Here is a 23,925-nt window from a genome sequence, read left to right on the forward strand (position 1 = left end):
GAGAGGAAGCACAGATACCGGGGAGAGGAAGCACAGATACGGGAGAGGAAGCACAGATACAGGAGAGGAAGCACAGATACTGGAGAGGAAGCACAGATACGGGAGAGGAAGCACAGATACGGGAGAAGAAGCACAGATACGGGAGAGGAAGCACAGATACAGGAGAGGAAGCACAGATACGGGAGAGGAAGCACAGATACGGGAGAGGAAGCACAGATACGGGAGAGGAAGCACAGATACCAGGGAGAGGAAGCTGAGCAGTCTGCACTGAGGCCACAGGGAAGATGCGGTGACATCTCAGGATGCCACACACGGTGAGACTCTAGCTTATTGGAGAAGTGTGCCTTTGTGCTGCACATGGTGGTACAGACTTTTAATTTTAGCACTCAGGAGGCAGAGTTGGAACGACCTCTGTGAGTTCGAGGCCAGCCTAGTCTACCTAGCAAGTCCCAGGACAGCCAGGGCTATACAGAGAAACCCAGTACCAAAAAAAGAAAAGGAAAAAAAAAGTAACTGAAAGAGGCTCATGCGGAGATCTCCAGTGTGTCTGTCTCATGGCTCCCCAGGCATTCGGAAGCCACTGTAGCCATGGCTGGGCGAAGGGTGTCAGCACTATCTCCACATTGGCACGCAGAATTCAAAAGATAGGAGGTCATTGAGTCATCCACCTAGATTCTGAAGGAAGCCTGAGGTGCAGGGCAGTGTGTGGTAGGTTAGGTACCCTCCAGGCAGCTCTGAGAGCCGCAGGTAAAGCTGTGTGCCCAAGCCTGTTAGACTGCGGACCCCAGTGTGTTGGAGAAGCTACTCCAGTGGGGTGTCTGTTGAAGAAAGCTGGGGGATAAAGAGAAGCAGCCCAGAGGAGACCATGCGGCTTCGATGGCAGGATTCCAGGAGTGGGGCTCGCCACCCTGAGGATGCAGAGCTGTGACCCTAATGCTTGCGTTGATAGGTGTGGGGCTTTGCTTTAGCCTGGTCTTCTTTTGCTACTCACTCACTGGTTATGGAACAGAAGTTCACTTTGAGCTGTTGCGTGTTGGGAGTTTGTGACCGTCTGCTTTTTGCAAGGGCTGACAGCTAGTCTGAGTATCCCAGGAGGCTTAACTTCCAGCTTTTGAACCTTGGGATTCTTGGAGGTGGTCTAGATCCAGTGTGCATCATGAACACCAGTCTGCTGTGAACAAAGGGGAGAATGTCACTGTTTAAAGTGACATTTTTGAGTGTCAAGTTAACATGGGTGGACGCTTGCCTGAGTTGACTTGGGATCTGTCAGTGTCTTTCTTTGTCAGTGTGTTCATGTCCAGCAGCCGTCTCTTGAGCACCAAGATCCAGGGTCTATCTAAGGTCAGGGAAACTGAGGCATGGCTCCAGATGTGTGTGCATGTCCCTCTGCATTCTGGGGTGCCTTGTGGAGTCCAGATGTGGGCCAGTGTGTCACTTATGAACCAGGAGCTCCTCTGGCCATGCTTGTTTCTTCCAGAGTCTTCTGCACCAGCTGTCAGCATTTTACAGACGGGCCTGGGGTGGAGCTGATGGCTGCTAGCTGGCTACACTGATACAGCCTGAGGTCAGCCTCTTCCATTGTACTCTTTGGCTTTTCAAGACAGGGACTGTGTATAGCTTTGGCTTTTCTAGAACTCACTCTATAGACCAGGCTGGCCTTGAACTCACAGAGATCCTCCTGCCTCCACCTCCCAAGTGCTGGGATGAAAGGTGTGCACCACCACCACCCAGCAAGTTCTAGATTTTACACCAACTCTTCTTTTCCCTCCTCATTATGCCCCTCCCACACAATCTATCTAGAGACCAGTGAGATGCTCCAGGCCATGACCCCCCTCTACACATAGTGATTTTCCTGCCTCCCTGCCCCTCACCATGATCTGAAATCTCTGCCACCACCCTGTTCCACTTCCCCCTTGATCTGGCCAACCAAGTTGGAAATGCAGTATAGCTTGGCCACAGGAGCCCCCTGGGCAGGGTCTGGTCCCAGTTCCTACTGTGTGTGTGAGACTCACAGCTCCTGGTGACTCTGTGCCCTGATTTGCTAGATAGAGACAGCAATGCACCTGTCTGCTGAGGTTGCTTTCCGGGGGGCTCAGCCTCAGTCTGTATTTGTTGAGAGGAGTCTATGAGCACTGACTCTCATAGGCAGAGGCCCCAAACTTACTGGAGCAGATCTTCTGCCAGTTCTGTGAGCTCAGCCTCAGTCTGTATTTATTGAGGAGTCTATGAGCACTGACGCTCATAGGCAGAAGCTCCAAACTGACTGCAGCAGATCTTCTGCCAGTTCCCTGAGCTCAGCCGGCTTTGCAGAGTTTCTAGGTGTATGTCCACCTTTCTCTTCTCTGCCAATGCCAGACTTCATCTTCTCTGTTTTTGTACTTTCCCTGGAAACAGCCAGCTCATCCTTGTCAGAAGGGTTGGGCTTCCTGAGGCCTGTGTTCTGTGCTGAAGTCACAGTGCTGTGACCTCAGCATTGAAGGACTGTTGTGCCTGTGAGGCCAGCAGCCTCGCTCCTATTCTCCTCCTCATGGCCATTCTGTGCTGGACTGATAGATATGGTCTAAAGGCACGTCTGGATCCTGGGCGCATCTTTTCGTGGTGTGCAGTGTCAGTGTTGTGCAGCCGATGCCGTTGATAGTCGTCTGAGCCAAGGGAGCTTTTGTTGACCACCAAGGACTTTGTTGTGACTGCTGTGCTCTGAGCCACCAAGGACTTTGTTGTGACTGCTGTGCTCTGAGGATGGTCTGAGTGTGTGCTGGTGCCCATGAAGAAATCTCCCTAGAAGAACTCAGCCTCTGAACACACTCTCTCTGCCCTCTCCAGGGTCCTTAAATATTTGCCAGAGTGCACACACAGACTTCCAGTGAAGCCACGGCCAAATCAGGATGGAATGGCATGGCTTGGGGCATGCCTCCGTGTGAGAGGCTGGCTGTCTTCTGATCCCCGTGCTAACTAACCTGAGCAGAGTGCATGTGGTCTCAGACTTCCTGAATCCTCCAGAGGCATCTTACTTCTCTCTCCAATCCTGAGTCTGCAAAGACCACAGGAAAGTGGAGTTCAGTTCAACAATAGGTCTTGCTTCCCATGATAGCAACTACAGTAACCACCGGCCCCTCCCGTCATCTGTTTGCTCCTCGGCCGTCCTGTACATGTGCTGATACCTTCTCTTCTGCACAGATTGCCAGGGTCACCTGCCCACTGGGACACCCAATCACGCTCTTGTGTCATCCATGGACATGCTCAAGGTTTGACTGTGGGGTGGAAGCATGGGGTCAGGCATGGAATTGTACTTCAGGCTACCCAGCTCCTGACCCTGTGCCCTGAACCACTGTGGTGGGCTCCCACACTTGTTCAACTCTGAAACCCATCTTCCCAAGACTGTGAGCATTGACTCATGGAGGATCCTGTTGCATTTTTGATTCTTGAACATCCCAGGCTATGGACTTAGCCTGGCCCACTCTCAGGTTCTGCAGGTTCCCAGGCCAATGGGAGGACTGTGGAGCCTATGAGGGACCCAGACATGACTATTAAGTGTCTATTTCTGTACCAAGTCTTCCTCTTTGAGTTAGAACAAACCCAGTGCAACCCCTGCCCAGATCCAAAGTGCAGAGCAGCAGCCCCTTTCACCTGCACAGGAAGAAGCTGGTCTCAATGGCTGGTTCTCTTGCCCTATGCTTAGACCTGGGGGCTTGGGGAGGCTTTGTGGCTCCGTGCCCCTGTTCTTGCTAAGAGAAGTGGGCTCTTGACCTTCTGTTTAGGCTGGGCAGGACTGGCACCTGTGTGTGGCACTTTGAAGATGGTGCCTACAGCCAGTTCTCACTAAGCTTAGCTGAACCTTTCTACTTCCTAGAAAGTCCTGTTATAATACACATGTAGTTCCTGCTGGGCAGTGCCGTCACCTGCCAGCACATGAGGGCTGTGACTGTACTAGCCCTGGGCTTTCTCAGATGGGGTGCCTCTTTCTGCATGCCTGAGAAGAATGAGCACCGAGCTTTCTAAACTTGCTGACATCTGTTAGGGGACCGGTGTCACTTTGAAGCTTTTGTAGCTTACACCCCAGTGCTTGGGACACTAAGGCAGGGGAATCTTGAGTTTAAGGACAGTCTAGGTTACATTAGCAGGACCTTGTCTCAAAAATAAGCTGGCAAGGGACTGAGCAAGCGGCTCAGTGAGGAAAGCCCTTGCCATGGAAATCCAGCCAGCTGAGTTTGATTGCTGCGATCTACATAAAGATGGACCCATGTCCTCTGACCTCCACATGTGCATCCTGTGGTGCATGTGTGAGCATGTGTGCATGCACACACTGCTGCTGCTGTTAAAATTTAAATAAAAATAAGCAATTAGGGCTGGCAGGATGGCACATTGGGTAAAGGCACTTGTCACCAAGACTAATAACCTGCGTTTAATTTCCAGTTTCCACATAGTGGGTAGAGAAAACCAACTCCCAAAAGTTGCCTTCTAATCTTTACGATCATGCTGAATCACACATCTGCATAGGCACTCACACAAGTGCATGCATACGCATGTGTGTAGACTATACACACACACACACACACACACACACACACACACACACACACCTGAATAAATAACACTTGTCATGAGAGAGGAGGCAGGCTCCTCTGGCTCTACATCTAGGAAGTAGACAGGAAGTAGATTGCTGGATTGCCAGTTAAGAAATCAGTATTGGCTCAGGACCCCCAAGACCAAGGTCTTAGCACAAAGGAGATATTTCTGCTCCAAAGGGACAAAGGGCAAGGAACAAGAGACAGAGACAAGAGAAAGGACAGGAAGAAGAGGAAGGGAACAAGGGAGAGAGGGAGGAGGAAAATGTGTTTGTTCTAGAGGACAAAGGAGACAGAAAGGATGCCTCTGGACAGAAAGGAGAGAGCTGGGGCCTGTACACAAATGGCAGTTTATAAATGTAAAAGAGGAGCCCTGTATTAGGATGAGGTGTTCAGTTTTAATTGGCTGTGTTAAGTAGGTGAACCAAAAGAGGCTTTTGATTGCTGGACTTCAATACTTTGATAGCTGCACCTTGGTAGTCAGCCTCAGGAGGAGGAAGTAGCCAATGGACCTTGGTGGCTAGCCTTTGGAAGGTAATCTAACAGTATTTAGCAAGGCGGAGGAATGGGGAGATGGGGAGGCCTGCAGAGCTATGCTTGCACTGTTGGGGGGACTAGCATCCCTTGAGCGGGGGTGGGGTGGGGTGGCTGTGTTTCCAATGTTGAGGACCCACTGTCTGTTTTCCATAGTGGGTCTTATATTCTCACAGTATGATGTTTTTTACGATTTTGTGTGATAAACAGTTCTGCAATATGAAATTTGCTGCTTATGGCTTCACATCCGTGCTCAAAGAGTTTAGCTCTTGGAACACTTCAGCTTTCAGAGTTTGGGTCGGGAAAGATTCCCTCTAGAAGAGAAGCCCTGCCCCTGACACTCATCCCATTGCTCCTCTGCTCTGCCTCGTCTAGGCAGAGTTTCCCGACCCACAGCATCTTCTGGCCTTCATCAGCAGGCTGGCATTTGTGTTGCTTCTTCTCTCTGGCTGTTGTGAGTGAGACTACTGTTGAAATTGTGTTTGCGGACCTGTTTCTCTGAGCATCTCTGTCCCTGGGTGTGAAGCAGTTGAATCATACAGTTTCTTTCTCCAAATTCCAGCCTTTGCCCAGAAATTGTCCCCTTCTCAGCCCCCTTTAGGAAGGACTAGGGATGTGGGACAATGGGACACTTTAATCCCAGCACTTGGGAGGCAGAGGCAGGAAGGAAGGAGGGAGGGACAGAAGGAGAAAAGAGGGAGGGACAGAAGGAGAAGGGGGTGGGAAGGAAGGACTTGGTGATCCTGAGCTGTCCTTGCTCTGAGTTATCTGACTTTGTCATTATTGTTTTGAGATAGGATCTTGCTGTGTAGCCCAGGATGGCCTGTGAGTTTATGGGTCACAGAAGCGTGCCACCATTTCTAAGTAGCTGATGTCTTGACTGACGTCCTCCAAGGGGACATTGTCATAAACTCTTCCTGGCAGAGTGAGGTTTGTTTGTGGAGAACTGGAAAGGGGCTTTCACTTTGTCAGTTGCCTGGAGTGTCACCTGGCACCACTGTCACATACTCCTGAGGAATTCAGCTTTAAAATGAGAGTCATCACATGCCACATCCCTGCCACATCCCAGCCAGCTGCTGACAGGAGCCCTGGCCCTCGTGGATGGAGGACTTGTTTCCACAGTGTGGAGTGTTTGACCAGCTCCGCCCCCTTCCTCTGCAGGTGTCACCATGAAACTCATGGATGAAGTGGCTGGGATTGTGGCTGCACGCCACTGCAAGACCAACATAGTAACTGCCTCTGTGGATGCCATTAATTTCCATGACAAGATCCGGAAAGGTAAGCGCTCTCTCTTCCTGTGAAAATGAGGGGGCAGCTCTTTGGGGTTCCTGGTGCCACTTCACTCTGTGCTTACACTTGCTATCTTGCCTGTGTCCCCCGAGAGGCAGGAAGATAGAGCTGTGCTTTGCCATTTGCGCATACACACACACACACACACACACACACACACACACACTCACACACACACACACACCGGTGAGGCAGGTGGTTATTTATCTGGTGGGATGATGGAGGCTTCTGCCCCTGAACTCCAGCATTGGCTCATCCTCTGAAGACAGGGGAGCCCTGTGTACTCTCACTTGAACAGTTGCCACCAAGCCTTGTTGGTTTCCTCCTTGTGGAGTAGGAGGTGACCTAAGACTAGATGGACAGACAGTGATGGCAGAACTGTGGAAGGTGCCTCAGGCTCTCCTTCCTCAGCCAGCTCTGCTTATCACTCTTAAGCAGACCCTGCTTAAGGGCTGCTTGGGAATTTTCACATGATGGAAGTCTAATCCCGTGGCTAGGCCTCTACAGCCTAGCCTATGGAGCAAGTTCATCAGGGTCTCAGCCTTGTGAGCTGCAGGCACAGGGTGAGTCTAAAAGGAGGCCCTGGCCCTGGGATCCTGCACCATGAGAGCAGCTCGTGGGAGGGCAGAGCGTGAGGCTGGGCCGAGCTCGCATGGCTGATTCCAGTCCAGGAGCCACACAGCTTAAGACTTCTCGCTGCCTTGCCTACCGGCTGCTGAGTGCAGAGCCTCCTGGCCCTGGGTGCTCCCAGGGCTGCTTCATGGTCAGCAGAAGCTCTCTAAGGTTGGGGAGATGCAGGGCTGTCCAGTGAGGACACGCAGCAATGACACACCACCCTCCACTTCCAAGAATTCCTCTTACTGATGGGTATTTGCCACAAACACAGACAACCGGTGCCATCTTAACAGTTGCCCGTGACAGGTGGATCTTTTCTACTCTAGCTCCTTCTGCAGGCCTTGTGTGTCAGAAGCCCTGAGTGCTTTCTGCTGTGGCTCGTGCTGTGAGCCTTTCAGGGGGGGAAGAGTGTGGAAGTGAAGTCGGCTTCTTCCTGCTAGCGCCATGCTTCCAGAAATATAGCCCAGACTCCAAGTATAGACAAAGACGTTAGCCACTTAGCTAGGCACTGCTCTGACTAGATCATAATTAAACTAAGCCAATTATTTTAACCTCCATTCTGCCACATGACTCGTTCCCTGTGCTCAGCTGCCATGCATTTGTTGGGTGAATCTTCCTGCTCCTGGCTCAATCCCAGAATCCTCTCTGCCTCCTGGATGTCCCACCTTCTAGTCTTTCCACCCTTCCCTATAGGCCATAGGTTTTGTAATTGACAGGTGATGCATCCATACAATACACAAGATTTTCTCTACAGGAGAGTCCTGTGTCGAATGCTTCCCTTTTCCTAGAGTTCCCACCTGGTGAGGTGGCTGCTCAGCACTTCATTGTTAAATATAAGCCCAAACCCATCATGGAGAGCTGATCCTGCTCAACCCTCCCTCACTGATCTAGGACTGAGAAGAGGGTCCTAGACAGCAGCGTTTCCTCCATGTCCACCTAGTGGTAGCTATATCCATGAGTCAGAAAGCATGTCCACCCAGTGGTAGCTATATCCATGAGTCAGAGACCCTTAAAGCAGCTCAGCTCTGTTCTCAGAATGAAGACATCGAGGAAAAGACCCCCGGATCCTCACCCCAAACCCCACATGACCAGGAACTGCTTGGAAAGGGATGTTGAAGAGACAGTGGCTCTGGATCAGAGGAGCTGCTTCATTCAAGGGGTCACACAGCAGATGAGAGTCAGTCAGCTTCTCTAGGTCATCTCTGCCACCAGAGCATGTGGGGCTTTGAGGACAGAAGGTGCATTTATCTGCAGCACAGAAAGGGCTCTTCACTTCCAAAGGTCTGTGCTTTTTGGTCCAACACTGTTCTGTACTGGCTTCCTTCAGGGAGTTGGTGGTGGGCGTGGATATCTATTACCCAGAACGTCCTGGCTGGCCTGGTCTCTCTAGCTGAAGAGCTGTGGTCTTAGTGGTGCATATCTTTAATCCCAGCACTCAGGAGTTCAAGGCCAGCCAGGGTTACATAGTGAGACCATGCCTTTAAAAAGGTAAAATCTGTGATGTGAGGGCCCTCCCTCAGTGTCTGCCTCAGTCCTTTTCCTTGTCCTTCTGCTATACAGCCTTCTAGGTAGAGACTTCTGAAAGAGACATTTGGCTCCTCCCAGGAAGCAGCAGGGTACTGCAAATGATGACATCTTGTTTGGGGTTTGAAGGAATTGAGGCTGTCCTGGAATAGCTCTTATGGAGTCTGGCTTATGTCTGTGTCAGTCTCCTCAGGCTTTGACACACTGTGGCCTTGCTTGTTGTTTCGACAGAGATGTCTCCTGTGAGGACCCTGTGTGTTGTCCTTTTACAGAGTGTGTCCGAGAGTGTGTCCAGCAAAGACGGTCCCTCCTCACATGTTTCTGGTTGTGTCGTCACCACAGATGGGGTTGATTTCTCAGGAGAGAGGGCTCTGACACCTTAGACCAGAGAACAAGGTTGACAAATTCCTCCTACTCTGGGTTTTTGGTGACACAGTCCAAATCGTGTCAGCCATGAGGAGGGAGGAGCCAGCGGCCCAGGTCTGATGATGTCAGCCATGAGGAGGGAGGAGCCAGCGGCCCAGGTCTGATGAGACTGCTGAGGGCACCTTAACCTTGGGGCTTTGATGCCTCTTGAACCTCTTTCCCTGTGACTTTCCTTTGCCTCCCACCTCAGCCCTGGCATGGAGGAGGCCACAGGGGACAGTTTTGCCACCTCTTCAGAGAAGGTGCGACATGCACCAGTACAAGATGAGGCGGCATCCACAGAGCTCAGGGAACATCTGAGAGATGGGCCTGGCACACGTGGGCTCGTGTTATTCAAAATGGTGTTAGCTCCCTGGGGCTGCTGTGTCAGAAGCCTGCAGACGGGTGCTTAAAATGACAGAAATGAGTTCTCTTCTGGTTTTGGAGGCTAACATGTGAATCTAAGATCTCAGGAGAGCCTCATACACTCTAGAATCCGTCCTGCCCCCTCCGGCTCCTGTGTCCTGAGCTACAGGCCGTCTTTTGGATCTGTCTCTTAGAAGGAGAAACAGAATGCCTGTTTGTCATTCAGTAGGATGCCCCCCCACCCCCCAGAAGAATTATGCCAACAGCTTTGCATGGTCACAGGCCTGTCCCCAGAAGGTCAGGGAAGAATGTGTGAGCTTGAGCAGAGCAGGCCGGTGCTAAGGTAGAGTCAGCCGCACTCAGGTGTACAAGCAGAGGCTGCTTCAGCAGCTGGGCTTTCCTTGTGGGCATTTGGGCCACTGGTCGCCCCTGCCCTTGCAGAAGAGTAGACTTGCTGTTTCCATACTTGGTTCTTTGGGGGTGACTCTTCCCTTATGCCGAGAGCAGGGAGGACACACTCCATCCCACCTGCGGCTCACAACTTCCATGGCTCCTGCAATACCCTGTGCTCAGCCTGTTCAGCCTGGCATCCTAGTACAGAGGAAGGTTGCCACTTATGCATGCTAAAGGTGTAGGTTGAGTTCTGGTGTCCAGTGACTTTATCTACACACTAGGAAGTGTCCAGTCCTGTGTCTCTGCCGGGTAAGAAGTGAAGAAGACATAAGTCCAATTCCTTGAGATCAGCAAGAGCATCACAGGATCTCCATGCCAGTACCATGCATGCCGGGGTCAGTGGGAGCCATGAGCTGTGGCAGGCCGAGTGTGCCGAGGATCCTGGACAGGACCCAGCATGGGGGCCTGGGGCGGACAGTACTACCGTCCATCCCTCAGTCCAAAGGAGAAACCTCAACCACTTGAGCAGGCTGTATCTAGGGCTGATGTTCTCCATTCTCCCCCTGGTTGAGACATTAAATTCCAAGCCGTTTCCTTGAAGAGTGGTCTTTGTAAGTGCTAGTTAGGAAACCAGCAGTGCAGTCTGCTTGTGGATGACTAGCCTCCTGGAGAGAAGGTGGAAGCAGGAACCGTCTAAGAGGCTGCAGGGTCGCACCAGCATCCATTGGCTGCCCTGTGCTTTCTTGACACAGTTCTCTGCCCTGGCTTTCTGGTGCGCAAAACATGGAGCTGTTCATAAACTTTGGAGTGCTTGGTAACAGCTACTGTTGTAAAATTAGTTTGTTTTCTTTTTTTTGTTTGTTTGTTTGACTTTATTTGTTTTTCAAGACAGGGTTTCTCTGTGTAGCCCTGGCTGTCCTGGAACTCACTCTGTAGACCAGGCTGGCCTTGAACTCAGAAATCCGCCTGCCTCTGCCTCCCAAGTGCTGGGATTAAAGGCATGCGCTACCACCGCCCGCCTGTTTTGCTTTTCAAATCCCTGGCATGCTGCTAGAATCTAGCTGCTCCATCCTAGGGAGTAACACCGTCTGTGGGGAAGCCAGCTGCAGCAAGCTACAAGCCTTGTGGGGCAGCCTTCAGGCTGGCTATCTGTGGCTTCAGAGCAGGCCTTTCCCAGCTCAGCCACTGGACCCTTTTACCTTGGACCCTGCGGATGTCAGCGCTAGGCGCTGTGCTGAGAGCCTGCCTTCTGCAGCCTGATACCTCAGTGTTCCAGTCTGCAAACTTCAGCTTGAGAGGGTGAGCTGCCCACAGGCACTGGGGCTCAGGTGTTTCTTGGTGACCCCGACAGGCCACAACTAGGCATCCAGGGCACAGAAGAGCAGCTACAGGGTGAGGGAGTGGCATATGCTCTCCACAGGTCAAAAAGCAACACCACATACCTTTGATGTTTACTTTGGATGTGACTACAGTTGCTTCTCACGTCTGAGCAGGTCCTTGGGTCTTCTGAGGCTGTGTGCAGTGAGTGGTGCTGCTCCAGCCTCTCGTCAGCCTACATAGTGTCCCTTTTCTGCTGAGTGTGGAGAGTGGTCTTCTGCCTCTAGGAGTTCCCTACATCCCATTCTGTTGGCCTTGCTTAAAAACAAAAACAAGAACCACAAAACAAAAGCTGGTAGAGCTGCGCACACCTTTGATGCCACCAGTAGGGAATCGGGAATCAGAGGCAGGCAGACCTCTGAATCCAGCCAGCCTGACCTCCAGAGCCAGTTCCCCACAGAGAACACCCCCCGCCCCTGTTCTAGGGTGGCATTACTGTTTCCCAGGATACTCAGGGACTGTAAGCACGCTGCAGCTTCAGTTTTTGTTTTAGTTATACTCTGGACTGTCCTGTGTGGAGTGAGACTATTTTGTGGGCAGCTGTTAGCGATGAAGCCAAGGCTCAGCAGTTAGAGCTCTTGTTGCTCTTGCAGAGAACTGGGATTCGGTTCCCAGTACCCACGAGGTACCCATCTAAGACTCCAGTTCCGGTCCACAAACATTAGGCACACACAAGGTGCACACACACCCATGTAGGCAAAATGTGTACACATGTACAATAAACCTATAAGAAAAGGTGTGGGGGTTTTTTGTTTTTTGTCTTTTCGAGACAGGGTTTCTCTGTGTAGCCCTGGCTGTCCTGGAACTCACTCTGTAGACCAGGCTGGCCTCAAACTCAGAAATCCACCCACCTCTGCCTCCCAAGTGCTGGGATTAAAAGCGTGCACCACCACTGCCCAGCTTAAGAAAAGGTGTTTTGGGCTGGCGAGATGGCTCAGTGGGTTAAGAGCATTGACTGCTCTTCCGAAGGTCCAGAGTTCAAATCCCAGCAACCACATGGTGGCTCGCAACCACCTGTAATGAGATCTGACACCCTCTTCTGGTGCATCTGAAGACAGCTACAGTGTACTTACATACAATAAATAAAAAATCTTTAAAAAAAGAAAAAAAGAATGAATGAAAAGGTGTTTTGACGGAGGTCAGTGCTGTGCTTCTGAGCCACTCAGTTCAGGCCTGTCCGTTGTCCATTCCTGGGTAATGGGAGGGTCTAGGGCTTCCCTGAGCTCTGGGAGCCAGCAGCGTGCTAGGTTCCTGTGGTCCACAGCCCTGTGGGTCTGTGTTACTGGCCACATAATGGGGACCCTGCCTTGCCCCCTGGGCATATTCCAGACTGGGACACTGGTGAGATCCATGAGGGAGCGTGATCACAGACTAGGTGGGAGGTCTGCAGTGGAGGGAGATAGGCTGTTGGCAGTGTCCCTGAGAAGGAACACAAAGGGCCAACTAGGCTGCCATTGTAGGAGACGTGTCTGTGGTTGGAGGCCCTAATGGAGTGTGGAGGGAAGATGAGGACAAGAGCATGTAAGCTTTAGACCATTTTTTAGCTGCCTCCCTCCCCCACCCCCAGGCAGGCCTTGACACTGCAGGGCCTCTGTGTGGTCTATGCCTGCCTAGGCCCTGGAGCTGAAGCTTTGACTCAACAGAGCTTTCTGTTTGATCCTGTTCTCTCAGCTGCTGCATCAGGTGCCAGTTCTGTAGCGTCTGTTGGAATTCTCCCAGAGGCTTGTGTATGACATTGTGAGGCAGCTCTCCTGGGACAGAAAAGGCCCAGGTTTGGAGTGCTTGCTGTGTGATGTGGCATCCCTGGCTCCAGACCCTTCCTGCTTTGGGACCTCTGGTCCAGGTCTCAGAACCAGCCATTTCTGACTTAAACTTGGGGTTAAAAGCATTGGATTTCCAACTTAGACATTAAACTGTGAGAGCCAAGATTTTGCCGTGGTGAATGGTAGGAAATGGCTTTCATGGGCAACAGCAGACAGATACGGTTCCATTTGTTGTCTGGAATTCACAGCGTGTTTGGAGAACCTAGAATTTGCCCCTCACAGCAATAGATAGTAGTTGGCCGTTCACACAGCAGCCCTCATCTGAGCCTTGGTCTTTGAGGACATCTTGCTGGCTTCTTCTTTCCCACTTGCCTTACAGCCCGGCCAGCTCTCAGTGGACGTTTAGGACAGGGCAGAGGCACTGCAGGCCTGGGCTGACTGGTCTGTCTTTAGACTCTGAGCTGGTGACAGGCCTGGGATGTGACATGGGGTATAGTCATCACGGGCAGATGCTCACATGTAACAGCCTTACAGCTGTGTCAGGCTACCTATGGCTGACCACCTGGCTCTTCCCTCCCTCCCTCCCTCCCTCCCAGAAATGGCCACGCCCTACACTGAAACACCTGTGTAAGTATGAAGTTGAATGTGGACTGCAACTCTCTGCTACTTCTTCACAGAATAGCCCACTGCCTTCATTGTTGTCTCTTTCTCTCTGGCTGTCTCAATGTGTCCTTCAGGGCCTGTCTTGAAGCTAGGACGCTAGACATGTGTTGTAGGGCCCTGCAGCCAGCACTGGTTCCCGCTGAGTGACCCTGTGACCCACATGGAGACCACCATGCTAAAAAATGGGATAAGGATTCTGATGATGGTCACATATCAGTCAGAAGTGACAGCATCCAGGAGCCGGCTTTAACCAAAGGCCCCACAGGCCATCCCAGCTGTGGCCAGTCCCATCATGGGTAGGAATGATGACCTGTGGCAGCACCAGCCACAGCACTGGGTCTGCTGACTTTCCCTTCATGATTTTCTGGAGGTCAGGCTCCCTTGTGTTCATTTATAAGAGGAGACTCAAGCATCCTGAGACCAGAAACTACCAAGGGTAGAGCGAGGTAAAGCCAGGCGCTAGAGGGTTTGTAGAAGGGTGGGTGGTGACAGGACAGATGTAATATCCAGACGCAGAAGCCAGGCTGAAGCACCATGTGGCTAAGGATGGGTATGGTAGACTTGAGATGAGTCACTCAGTATCTACAGGGGCAGCAGTGACTGTGGACTAAGGCCATGATCACATGACCCTACGTTGGTGCTGGCAAGAGATGTACCACCATACACTTGTGGCATGTTGTCCCAGAGCGCAGAGGATGAGACTTAGGCCCATGTTTAAGACCATTGGGTTATAGAGCAAGCCTGACAGTCAAGTGTTCCCGTCAGTCCAGTATAAAGAATGTAAAGCTCTGAACTTGCCTGTGGTGCTCAGAACATCCCAGTGTGGCAGCTGTGTGGCCAGTGGGCACCACCCTGCCCTGCCCTAGAGGACAAGGAAGGTGGCAGGACTGAGCAAGCTTGCCCAGAGCCTGGCTGACTGATCTGCCCTCCTGGCTGTGTGCTCAGTGGGTCTGGACCTGGTGGCTGCCAGAAATGCTGGGGCAGCAGTGAATGTATGCTGTGGAGACAGATGACTCACACTAATAATGACGCGCACTAATAGTCTGTTGTAACGTCTCGTAGTGGCCACTGCCTGTGTTGCCTAACTCAGCATCCTAACTGTCCTCAGTAACATGGCTTCTCTCTGGCATGTCCCACCCACAAGTGCCCCCATGGGTAGAGATCAAGCTAGTGTCTGATAATGCAGCGGCTCCATGTCCTCTGCAGGCTGTGTCATCACCATCTCCGGACGTATGACCTTCACAAGCAATAAGTCCATGGAAATTGAGGTCCTGGTGGACGCTGACCCTGTGGTGGACAACTCACAGAAGCGCTACCGGGCTGCCAGTGCCTTCTTCACCTATGTGTCCCTGAACCAGGAGGGCAAGCCGCTGCCTGTGCCTCAGCTTGTGGTAAGTGTCCTCAGGAGTAACCATCCTGTCCTAAACAGGGTGACCCAGGCCTGTGACCATGGGCTGTGCTCAGGTCTAGTCAAGTCTCTAGAAGAGAGCCTTGTAAGCTGCAGGCTGGAGGATGGGCAGATGGGTCAGGACAGACAGACCTCTCTGAGCTCTTCACCATCATGGCTCCTTATGCTGTGATAGCACCGTGCTGGGATTGTGTCCATGCTGGGTGTGGTCTTAGGAGCCCCTCAAGCTCATGGGGTGGGGGGCTAGGAGAGCTGAGGGAGAGCTGAGGGGAGGGGGACTGAGGTGTGGGCCCTCCCAGTGTGACTTTGGACTTTTGTATCATCTGATGAAAAGAAAGCTTCAGTTCTGTGCTCCTGGGGCTCATGCTTGTCAGCTGTGTGACCTTAGGCAGGAAGTGAGGAGACTACGGAGTTCTGGCCAGAGAGAGACCTGGGGTGGGAAGTAGGAGGGGCAGCCTCAGCTAGGAACAGATGCAAAGCAAAGCAGGGCCGTGTCCCAGGCCTCTGGCACTGTGAGGGCGGGCTCTCCAGGACTACTCAAATGGGCACAGGATGAGGGGCACAGCTCCAGAGCTGGGTGGACGGTCTGCATTGTGACACAGCTCACCATACCTAGTAGAGAGGGCTGGTGCTGCTGTGGGCATGGTCTCAGCACTCAGCAGGAAACCACGAGCCCTCCTTCCCAGCTACATGGTCAGGTGCATCTTTTTTGAGCTCCCAACACTGAGGCCAGGGTGGGCTCTGGAAGGTGGGGTCATGTACCCTGTGTGCCCTGAAGTCAGGTTCCAGGCCCATGACCTTCACTGAAGGTAGAAAGCTGCATCCTGAGGTGCACAGGAGGAGCACTGCTCAGAGAGAGGATGCAGCTGGATGTGGAGCACTACAGGGGTGGAGAGAGAGGTGTCCATCTGCAGCTCTGAGAGTCTACCCTGGGTGGCGGCCTGGGGGTCCAGCTGTTACTTCACACTTGTTGAAGACGTTCCTTTGATGCTGCTTGGTTCTTCACTGACGTGGGAAGGGGTATTCAGCACAGAGCGGGGAAGACTTCCCAGAGAATGACTCTGCTTGGCTGTGCTTGGGAACCAGCCACGCAAGCGCAAATGCTGGACCTCAGCACACACGTGGACGGCACACAGCTACACGAGTGTGCACGGTGCCCCTCCAGCTCCTGCCTGCCCCTCGCCCCCATTGCCAACCATCTTCAAGCTTCTGTCTATTTTTAGCTCCCTCCCCAGGGCCCTGCTGACACGGAATGCAGCCTCGTTTGCTTCTGTGGAGATGTTTCCTGATGGGAGGGCTTGTGCGCCAGGCCTGCAGTTGCTGCCGTACCCCGGCCGATTTCCACTGGCCAGCCGGAGCAGGAAGCAGGGCCACACCTGACACCCATGCTCCGTGGAGCAGAGCTCTTTAACGCTGGAGCGAGGATGAGCTGCAGGCTCTTGTCTGAGCTGTGGATATGGGAAGGCGCATTAGGAGAGGCCTCCTGTGGTTCAGGACCTGTGGCTCCCTGGGACCCGGTTCCTCTACTGTGCGGATTTTTTTCTTTCCTTTTTGGCTAGGGTAAGGGAAGTGCTTTGGGGAAGGTAAGACCCGTATGGAGTCAGTGTTGGGCTAAGGATCCCTCTGGCCCCTTGTGTGGTCAGAACTCGCGCTGGTTAGACTGCCATAGCTCAAGGGCCCCAGTGAGCTACTCTGTATCCGGAGAATGCTCGGCCTGGGTCTGAGGAGGTAGGGAGCTCAGAGGATTTGATTTATATGTTCTCAGAAACTCTGGATGCAACTGCAGAGAGCCAGCTGCCCTGTCACAGAATGTTCCAATCCATGGTGGTGTCTCTCATGCCCGGGTGTGTGCACCTTATGAATGGCACACAGACAGGCGGGGCCAGACCCTGCCTTAGTCCATAGGCCTCAGGTGATAAGAGCACTTGGTCCAGGTTAAAATGGGGCAGTGAAGGAGTCAGGGCTCTGCCAACTTACTTCTCTCCTTCCCAAAGCAGCGAGGCTTGCTCACTTGTCACAGCCAGAGGAGCTCAACCAGGGACCGGTGAGAGCTCACCCAGTGCAGCAGCTCAGATCACGGGCAGGGGGACGGCCAGGTTTGCCTGAGGGAAGCACCTGCTCAGTGGCTCTGTGCATGGTGAATTCTCTAGGCTTGACCATGAGGGAGGGCTGGACAGTGACTTCCCAGGACTTTGGCACTATCAGGCTAGGGAAAGGTGTCTCTTGTTTTCTTCTCTGTACTCCTTTGAATCAGACCTGCTGACTTGGCCCTGCGGCTGCTGGCCTCCGTTCAGGTTCTGGGCAGGCGTCTGCCGTGAGACAGAGCCACCTGCTTTGCTGGGCCTGCTCCTTGCAGGGGGCTCTGCATCAGCCCAGACAATTTGAGAACCAGCTTGGCGTTTCGTTCCCATTGTCACCACACTGTACCAGCCGGTACTGGACCTGAGTAGACACTTACTCCCGTGGCCTCTGATTTTCTACAGAGGTTGGAACACAGTTTTTTTCTAGTCTGTTTCTCTGGCCTCTGAGAGCCAGGGGCAGAGAGAGAGGTTACAGTTCCTGGCTCAGCACTACAGGGAGACATCTAGCCTGCTTCCAGGAGATGGGAAGGATGGCCCTCACTAAGGCTCTTATCCTGGGGACGGGGAACAGGGCTCCGATCTCTGTATGGACACCTCTGTCCACAGGCTTCTGCAGAGGGGTCATGTTCAAGCCTAGAGAATTCACCACGCACAGAGCCATCGAGCACTTCTGTACTGGGACACTGTCATTGCCTTTGGAATCTGAGGCCTTTTATCTGCCTCCGCCATTCGTTTGGCCAGAGTGTGGTTCTCAGTGGCCTTTGGCCAAAGCAGGAAGTGCAGCAGCTTGATACATCTATTCCGAGAAGGCATGGGTACTGCCCATCCTCAGGAAGCTGCCCAGATCAGAGGGTACCTCCCCTCCCCAGGACTGCCTCTGCCTCCACCTCAGTCTCTTCCCCCTCCAAGCTGCACGTGTCTCTTGAGGACCCTCAGGTCCAGATTGCCATCCGCACATGTGCACAGAACACGGTTAGCCTGGCTGCCTGCTGAGCAGCTCTCTCTCCCGCAGGAGGCTTGCCAGAGGGCTCCATGAGTGGAATACGTTAGAATAAGGGCCTGTCACCTCCATTCATGATCCACAAGAGGCCACAGAGCAGTGAGGCCACCAGGGTATCACACTGTGGTGGGGTGAGCACCGATAGCCCAGTGGCCAGGAGGGCCATACAAGAGGACCCATGAGTCGTGCCTAAGGCTAGGGGAGATGAGTGTCACAGTACACTGAATCCACTGTCTTAGAAGGGAAGTATTAGAAGTGGGAGGCAAGATGAGGCCTGGCCCCCCAAGACAGAGGTTTTATGGTGGGCAGCTCTGGCCCCTGGTATATCCCGGGGAAGAACCCCCCACCCCACAGTGTTTTAGCCTGCAGCACAGTTAGTACTCCATATTAGAGTGCCGTGGACAAAGCCCTCAGACCGGACACTCCCGAGGCTGTCTACAAAGGCTCAGAGAGAGTCCTGGGAGCTTGCAGTGGGGGCGGGGGGTGGGGTGGGGAGGATGCCAGGAGGCCTTCCACTCACGTGCGTGCGCACACAGAGTAGAATCAATAAGACATACTGCTGCCAACAGAAAGGCTGAGCTTTTGGGGAGTTTCTAAACTGGCACTGGGGGCACCAACCATACCCAGGTGCGCCTGTGTCATCCTGGCTGGCCCTGTGTTTGTTACAAACCCTAAGTTTTAAATCTGGACAAGGCCAGGCTCACCTGAGTAGACTTCCTTGGTCCGTTGTTGTTTTTTAAGATTCATTTATGTGTATGAGTGCTCTATCTGCATGTACACCTGCATGCCAGAGAGGGCACCCGACCCCATTACAGATGGTTGTGAGCCACCTGTGGGTGCTAGGGATTGAACTCAGGGCCTCTGGAAGAGCAGCCCGTGCTTGTGACCGATGAGCCATCTCTCTAGCCCAGGACTTTGCTGTTTGGATCAAGTCTGATTCATTCTGCTGGTCCAGGTCCAGTGGTCACCTCCATCAGGGTGAGGAGGACTGGGGCAGAGCCTGAGATGAGGACCCGCCCTTAGCTGTGTAGACAACTAACCTAGGAGCTGTGGTCAAGGCTGCCGAGACGAAAGCATCCACGCTCTTCGGAGACCCTCCTCCCTTACACAGCTAACCCTCTGCTCTGCCAACAGCTTTCTGGTGGCCTTTATACAGGGACTTTCTCAGCCATGTGGGAACAGTGTGTGCTAGGTGTGAGCCCATCCCTGCAGGTGAGAGGAGCCCCTGGGGAGAGTGTTGATGAGATTTCTTCCAGGGCCCCTAGATGGGTCCAGGGAATTGACGGAGCCAGCTGTTCAGCCAGTGGTGGGCACTCTGCCTCCAGGTGCCAGGCCCAGGCCTGCTGAGGTCACGTGATCAGCAGAGCTGGACTGTCACTGTCCCCTCCCTGCCCACTAGGGAGACAGTAGTCCTGTGCTGAGTCTCACTGTCTGGTCTGAGGCCTGCACACACTATGCTCCCATAGACTACACCAATCAGAAGAGTGTCCGGGACCCCTCTTGTGGAACACAGAGAGCGCACTGTGTGGCTTCCTACTTAAAGTCTGTCCCTCAGGCCAGCAGGGAGGTGTCCGTCACCACCATCACCACGTCACCACGCTGGATGCCCCCTTTTATCGGGCACTCACTAATTATAAAAAGGACAAGCTATTGATTATGGGAGGGCGGGGCTCATCCTCTCTCCCTCTGCTGTGCTCCAAATGTGTGTTCTTGAAGCACAGAATATGCAGAGTGGAAACACTTGGTTCGCAGCGTGAGGCTCTGAAAGCCACAGGCTTTCCTCCGGCACTTGGCAGGCTGTGTGGAAGAGATGCCAATCGAGGCTGGAGCTGCCAGGCAGGGGGATGGGCTTAGCACCCAGGGCCAGGCAGAGTCTGAGCATCCAGAAGGCAATGTACCTTTAACCTATGGCTGGGAAATGTCATCCTGGGCCTTGTGTTCCTCTGAGTGAGCAAGCTGCCCTCAGGCCCAGCTGACTTAGATGAGACCCTGGCCGTTTGGTTGTCCTCCCAGGCCACTGCCTGGGCAAGCAGATGCCCAGCAGAGGTGAGCGACCCTTGAGCCCTATAGCCCCAGAGTGCATGTGGCCTCAGGTCATCTGTGAAGACAACCAGTAACTCCACGGATGATCATGCCTAAGAACATGTGTGAGGGACACATAATACTAGGCCACACAGGGAACACTTCAAGTGTCCCATGGAATTATTTCCTGGTGAGGGAGACTGGCAGTACTATGAGACTTCACAACCAGGCCAGTGGACCCAGACTCATGCCCTGTTGTCAGCCTCACCTCCCTCCCTCTAGGGCATTGCCTTCCATCCCACACACCCCCAGCCGACACAATCCCTTTGCCATGGCATGAGGAACCTGCTACTGCATGCGGGCAGTCTAGCAGCCAAGAGCTGCCCATAGCCCCGTGGCCACCAGCTCCTTTCTTCTTGGTGACAGCCTTAGGTCTCCTATGGAAAAACGTTGGCTTCCCCGCCCCCCAGCTCCCTGAGAAACATGCACCGCATGTGTTTATTTACTTTGCCATGGAGGGGGTCTGTACTGCAGGAAGTAGCAGCTGTGCCATGGTGAGGGCCTTGCCCAGGGAGCCATCTGTCTCATTCTGTCAGCTCCAGACCCAGCAGGGACATGGAGACTCTGTCAGTCACTGGCCAAGAAAACCTACCTGCCTCTGCTGTGTCCCCCAGCCGGCTCTCTGACTTCGGCTGCCCTGATAGGACCTCCAGGAAAGAGACGCCTCTGTCATCTTGAGATGACAGTGAAGTAGAATTGAATTCCTTGGCCTGCTTGGACTCCCGTCTCTGAGCACACGCCACAATCCCTAGAGATACGAGTGATGAGGACATCAGTTGGCACATTCCTTGTGGGTCCTCAGCCTGGGCCATGCTCTCCTGGCCACCCGCCCACACATCCATCACCAACAGCGTTCATTTTGGTTGAGGACAGATCCTGGTGATGAGGTCATTGCAGACACTGACCTTTGGAGACACGAGGGCCCAGTGCCAGGCCCCAGCCATGCCTCCTCCCCGAGCGGGCCGCTGCAATTCCCTACACTGTGGCTCATGCCTCCTTGGGTCCAACCATCGGTGCCCGAGTGTCACAAACGTCCTGTGCCACGAGGCATGCATTCAGGAGCTACTAAGGCCTGTTGCTGCTGAGGCTGTGGTGGTGTGATAGAGAATGGTGCTCGCCTTCCCTGTCCCTGCCCTGATGACCCCCTCATCACGCATGCATATGCATGCACATACACACCATCTCTCCTAAACCTCATTGTGCAAGAGGAAGGTTCCTCACATACTCAGGAAATAGGAGATGATCCAGGGCCTGGCTTTCCCTGGTATGTTGTGATGTCATGTTGCTGCCTCTCTGGGGATGTGGAGGGCCTAGCATTTACTGTTGAGGTAACCTGGGTTCTGGTGGCCATGTATGGCCCACTTGCTGGTTATCCTGGTCCTTTGTATTGGCTGTGGCTATGGATGCTCTGACTTAACAGTTACCTCTGGGCTCTAGGAGCCAGGGATCCCTCATGACTCTGGCTCAAGGAGAATGCTGCCTCATGAGGAAGAGCTGGACTGGGGGCTAGAAACTCTGTAGGGTGAGGGACTGGTAGGCCATTCTCTGGAGGCCTCTCTGCTGTGAGACAGAGAGCCCGCCCCATCCTTCACAGGCACCTGCAATAGCCAGAGGGCTCTCAGTGGGGGAAGCCAAGGGGGAACCAGTCAGACTGATCCCTGGTGGCAGACACTTAGGAACTCTGCCTTAATGGCCATTGCTTGAAAGGGGCGAGCCAATTCAACTGGAGGAATTTGAGGTCTAGGAAACCCGCTGGACTCCGCCTCCAGATGCAGTGGAATGCAGACTCCATGCATGCAGCATGGCCTCCCTGGTGAGGGCACTGCTGCTGTCTTCTATTAGCTGAGGCTAACCACCGGCAGCATCATTATGGAGCATGGGCATAGCGCCACCAGCTTTCAGCCCCTTTAGGCCCCTGAACTCTGGCCACCCCTCTACCTCATGAGGACTGGGGGTCATATGTAGGGATGAGAGAGGAGGAGGAGCCTGCCTTGGAGCCTCTGTGTACATGGGAACCGTGCAAGTACAGCAGCCTTGCTAACACCCTAGGAGCAGCACCACTATATAGGAAGGTGAGAGGAGGAGGCACAGAGAGGTTGGGTAACTGCCCAGAGCGACACAGCTAGTGAGTTGCAGAGCCTCCACCTAGACCCCTGTACTGTATGTAGCTACCTGCTAGTGTGTAAGACAGCAAACCTAAGGGCCTCTGGGTGGGACGGTCTGTCCTCTGATAAGCCTGGAGCCCTCCTGGACTCCTGCTGTCCCTTGGATGAAGATAACCCTCCGTCCTGGAGGTCAGAGTTGGATGCTTTCTGTCTTGAGTCTGCCTTCTGAGGAGTGCAGAGCGCCTGGGCAGAAGCACTAGGCTGTGGCTGCTCTGCCCAAGTGCACCCTGGGAACCAGTGTCCCTTCCCCTACAGAGCTGCTGGCCCTGGGTCCACCTCTTCCCCACTCGGGCAGCTTCTTCCTTGTGCCAAAGTCACTAGGGATCCCAGCCTCCCAGAGCTCAGAGGTAGCTTGTTACTCAAAACATCCATAGACTAGATGGCTTATAACCAACGGAACACAGTATCGATGGGCTGTGGAGACCAGCGAAAAGAGCACACAAGCACGGTACCAACAACCACCTGACCAACGGCGCTGGAACAAACCAGTGTGGGAAGCTCTAATTTAACCGGGCTAAGCACATGGGTTTTACTTTGAGATTTCAGGTCTTAAAAACTGTGGGAGATGACCTAGTGCAGGTGCTCGCGGCCTTGTGCCCTGGCCAGCAGAGATGCAAGCGAGTTGCTCTGCACTTTTTATTTGGACCTCTGTCTTCTGGGAGGAGCCTTCTTCCCTGTGGAGGGTGATGCTGATTGAACTTTTGTATGGCTGGGCATGGTGGCCCACACCTTTAATCCTGGCACTCTGGAGGCAGAGGCAGATCTCTGAGTTCTAGGCCAGCCAGGGCTCCACAGAGAAACCCGTTTCTGTATATGCAGCTAAGACTCTGCAAGCGGGAGCCAGAGCCACGGTGGGAAGCATGGCGGCGTCTGAATGCCTTGCATCTCATTGGCTCCTGGCTGGCACAGCCTGGACAGGTGACACCTGGTGACATTTAGGGAGCAATTTGGAGGAAGGCTGGTGGAAGGAAATATTTGGTGTGACTTGACATTAAGTCCTCCGGCCGGTGGCTCTCCTTTGCCAATGTACTGCATGTCTACAAAGCATGTAGGGCTAAAATTAGCTGCCAGGACTTGGTGTCGTCCTGGGTGAAGGGCGCCTGCCCCATTTCCTTGGCTTTCAGATACCCTCATAGTGTCACGATGAGATGCTTCCTGGCAGAATTAGCACAGCTCATTAGACCCAGCTCCTTGGCCAGGGCAGCGCCAGGTGGGACCACAAAAGTGACCGACCCTCCCACTGCTACCACAACAACTGCCCAGGAGTTCATAGTGAAGTCCCAGCAGGCCATAGACACTATCAGGAGCATCCCCCAGCAATCCCATCCTACACCCGAATCCCTCTGCTCAGTTGCTCATGCCCACTGATGCTGTGGTCCCAGATGCTTAAGTTGCTCAGCCCAAGGTGACACTGCCTGAGGATCTCACAGTCTAAGGCAAGGTGGTAGGGTCCTCTCCCCACTGAGTGGGACTGTTGCTCCTAATGTAAGGCCTGTCTCAAGGCCATGGCCCACCCAGCCTCCCCCCTTCCCTTTGAAACAAGGTTGGACAGTTGTTCCTTGGAGTGGGGCAACCCCTCTTTTCTTTATGACACTTGTCCTCCCCCCACCCACCCCCCACACAGACTTCCTAACCCAGCCATCACTAGAGATCCTGGGCTTGGGATGTGTGGCATAACTGTGCCTGGGACTTGG

The 23,925-nt window shown here is 53.4% G+C and overlaps 1 protein-coding gene across 1 annotated transcript in view; it reads left to right on the forward strand.

The window, feature by feature from the left end:
• Window positions 1–23,925, forward strand: part of Acot7 (acyl-CoA thioesterase 7) — a 100,812-nt gene that overhangs the window by 76,400 nt on the left and 487 nt on the right. The window contains exons 7-8 of the mRNA XM_031379616.1: window positions 6,261–6,377; window positions 14,702–14,886. Coding sequence (XP_031235476.1) covers window positions 6,261–6,377; window positions 14,702–14,886 — 302 coding nt within the window. The remainder of the gene's footprint in view (window positions 1–6,260; window positions 6,378–14,701; window positions 14,887–23,925) is intronic.

The sequence above is a fragment of the Mastomys coucha genome, unplaced genomic scaffold, assembly GCF_008632895.1.
Source record: "Mastomys coucha isolate ucsf_1 unplaced genomic scaffold, UCSF_Mcou_1 pScaffold18, whole genome shotgun sequence".
NCBI classification, from domain to species: Eukaryota; Metazoa; Chordata; class Mammalia; order Rodentia; family Muridae; genus Mastomys; species Mastomys coucha.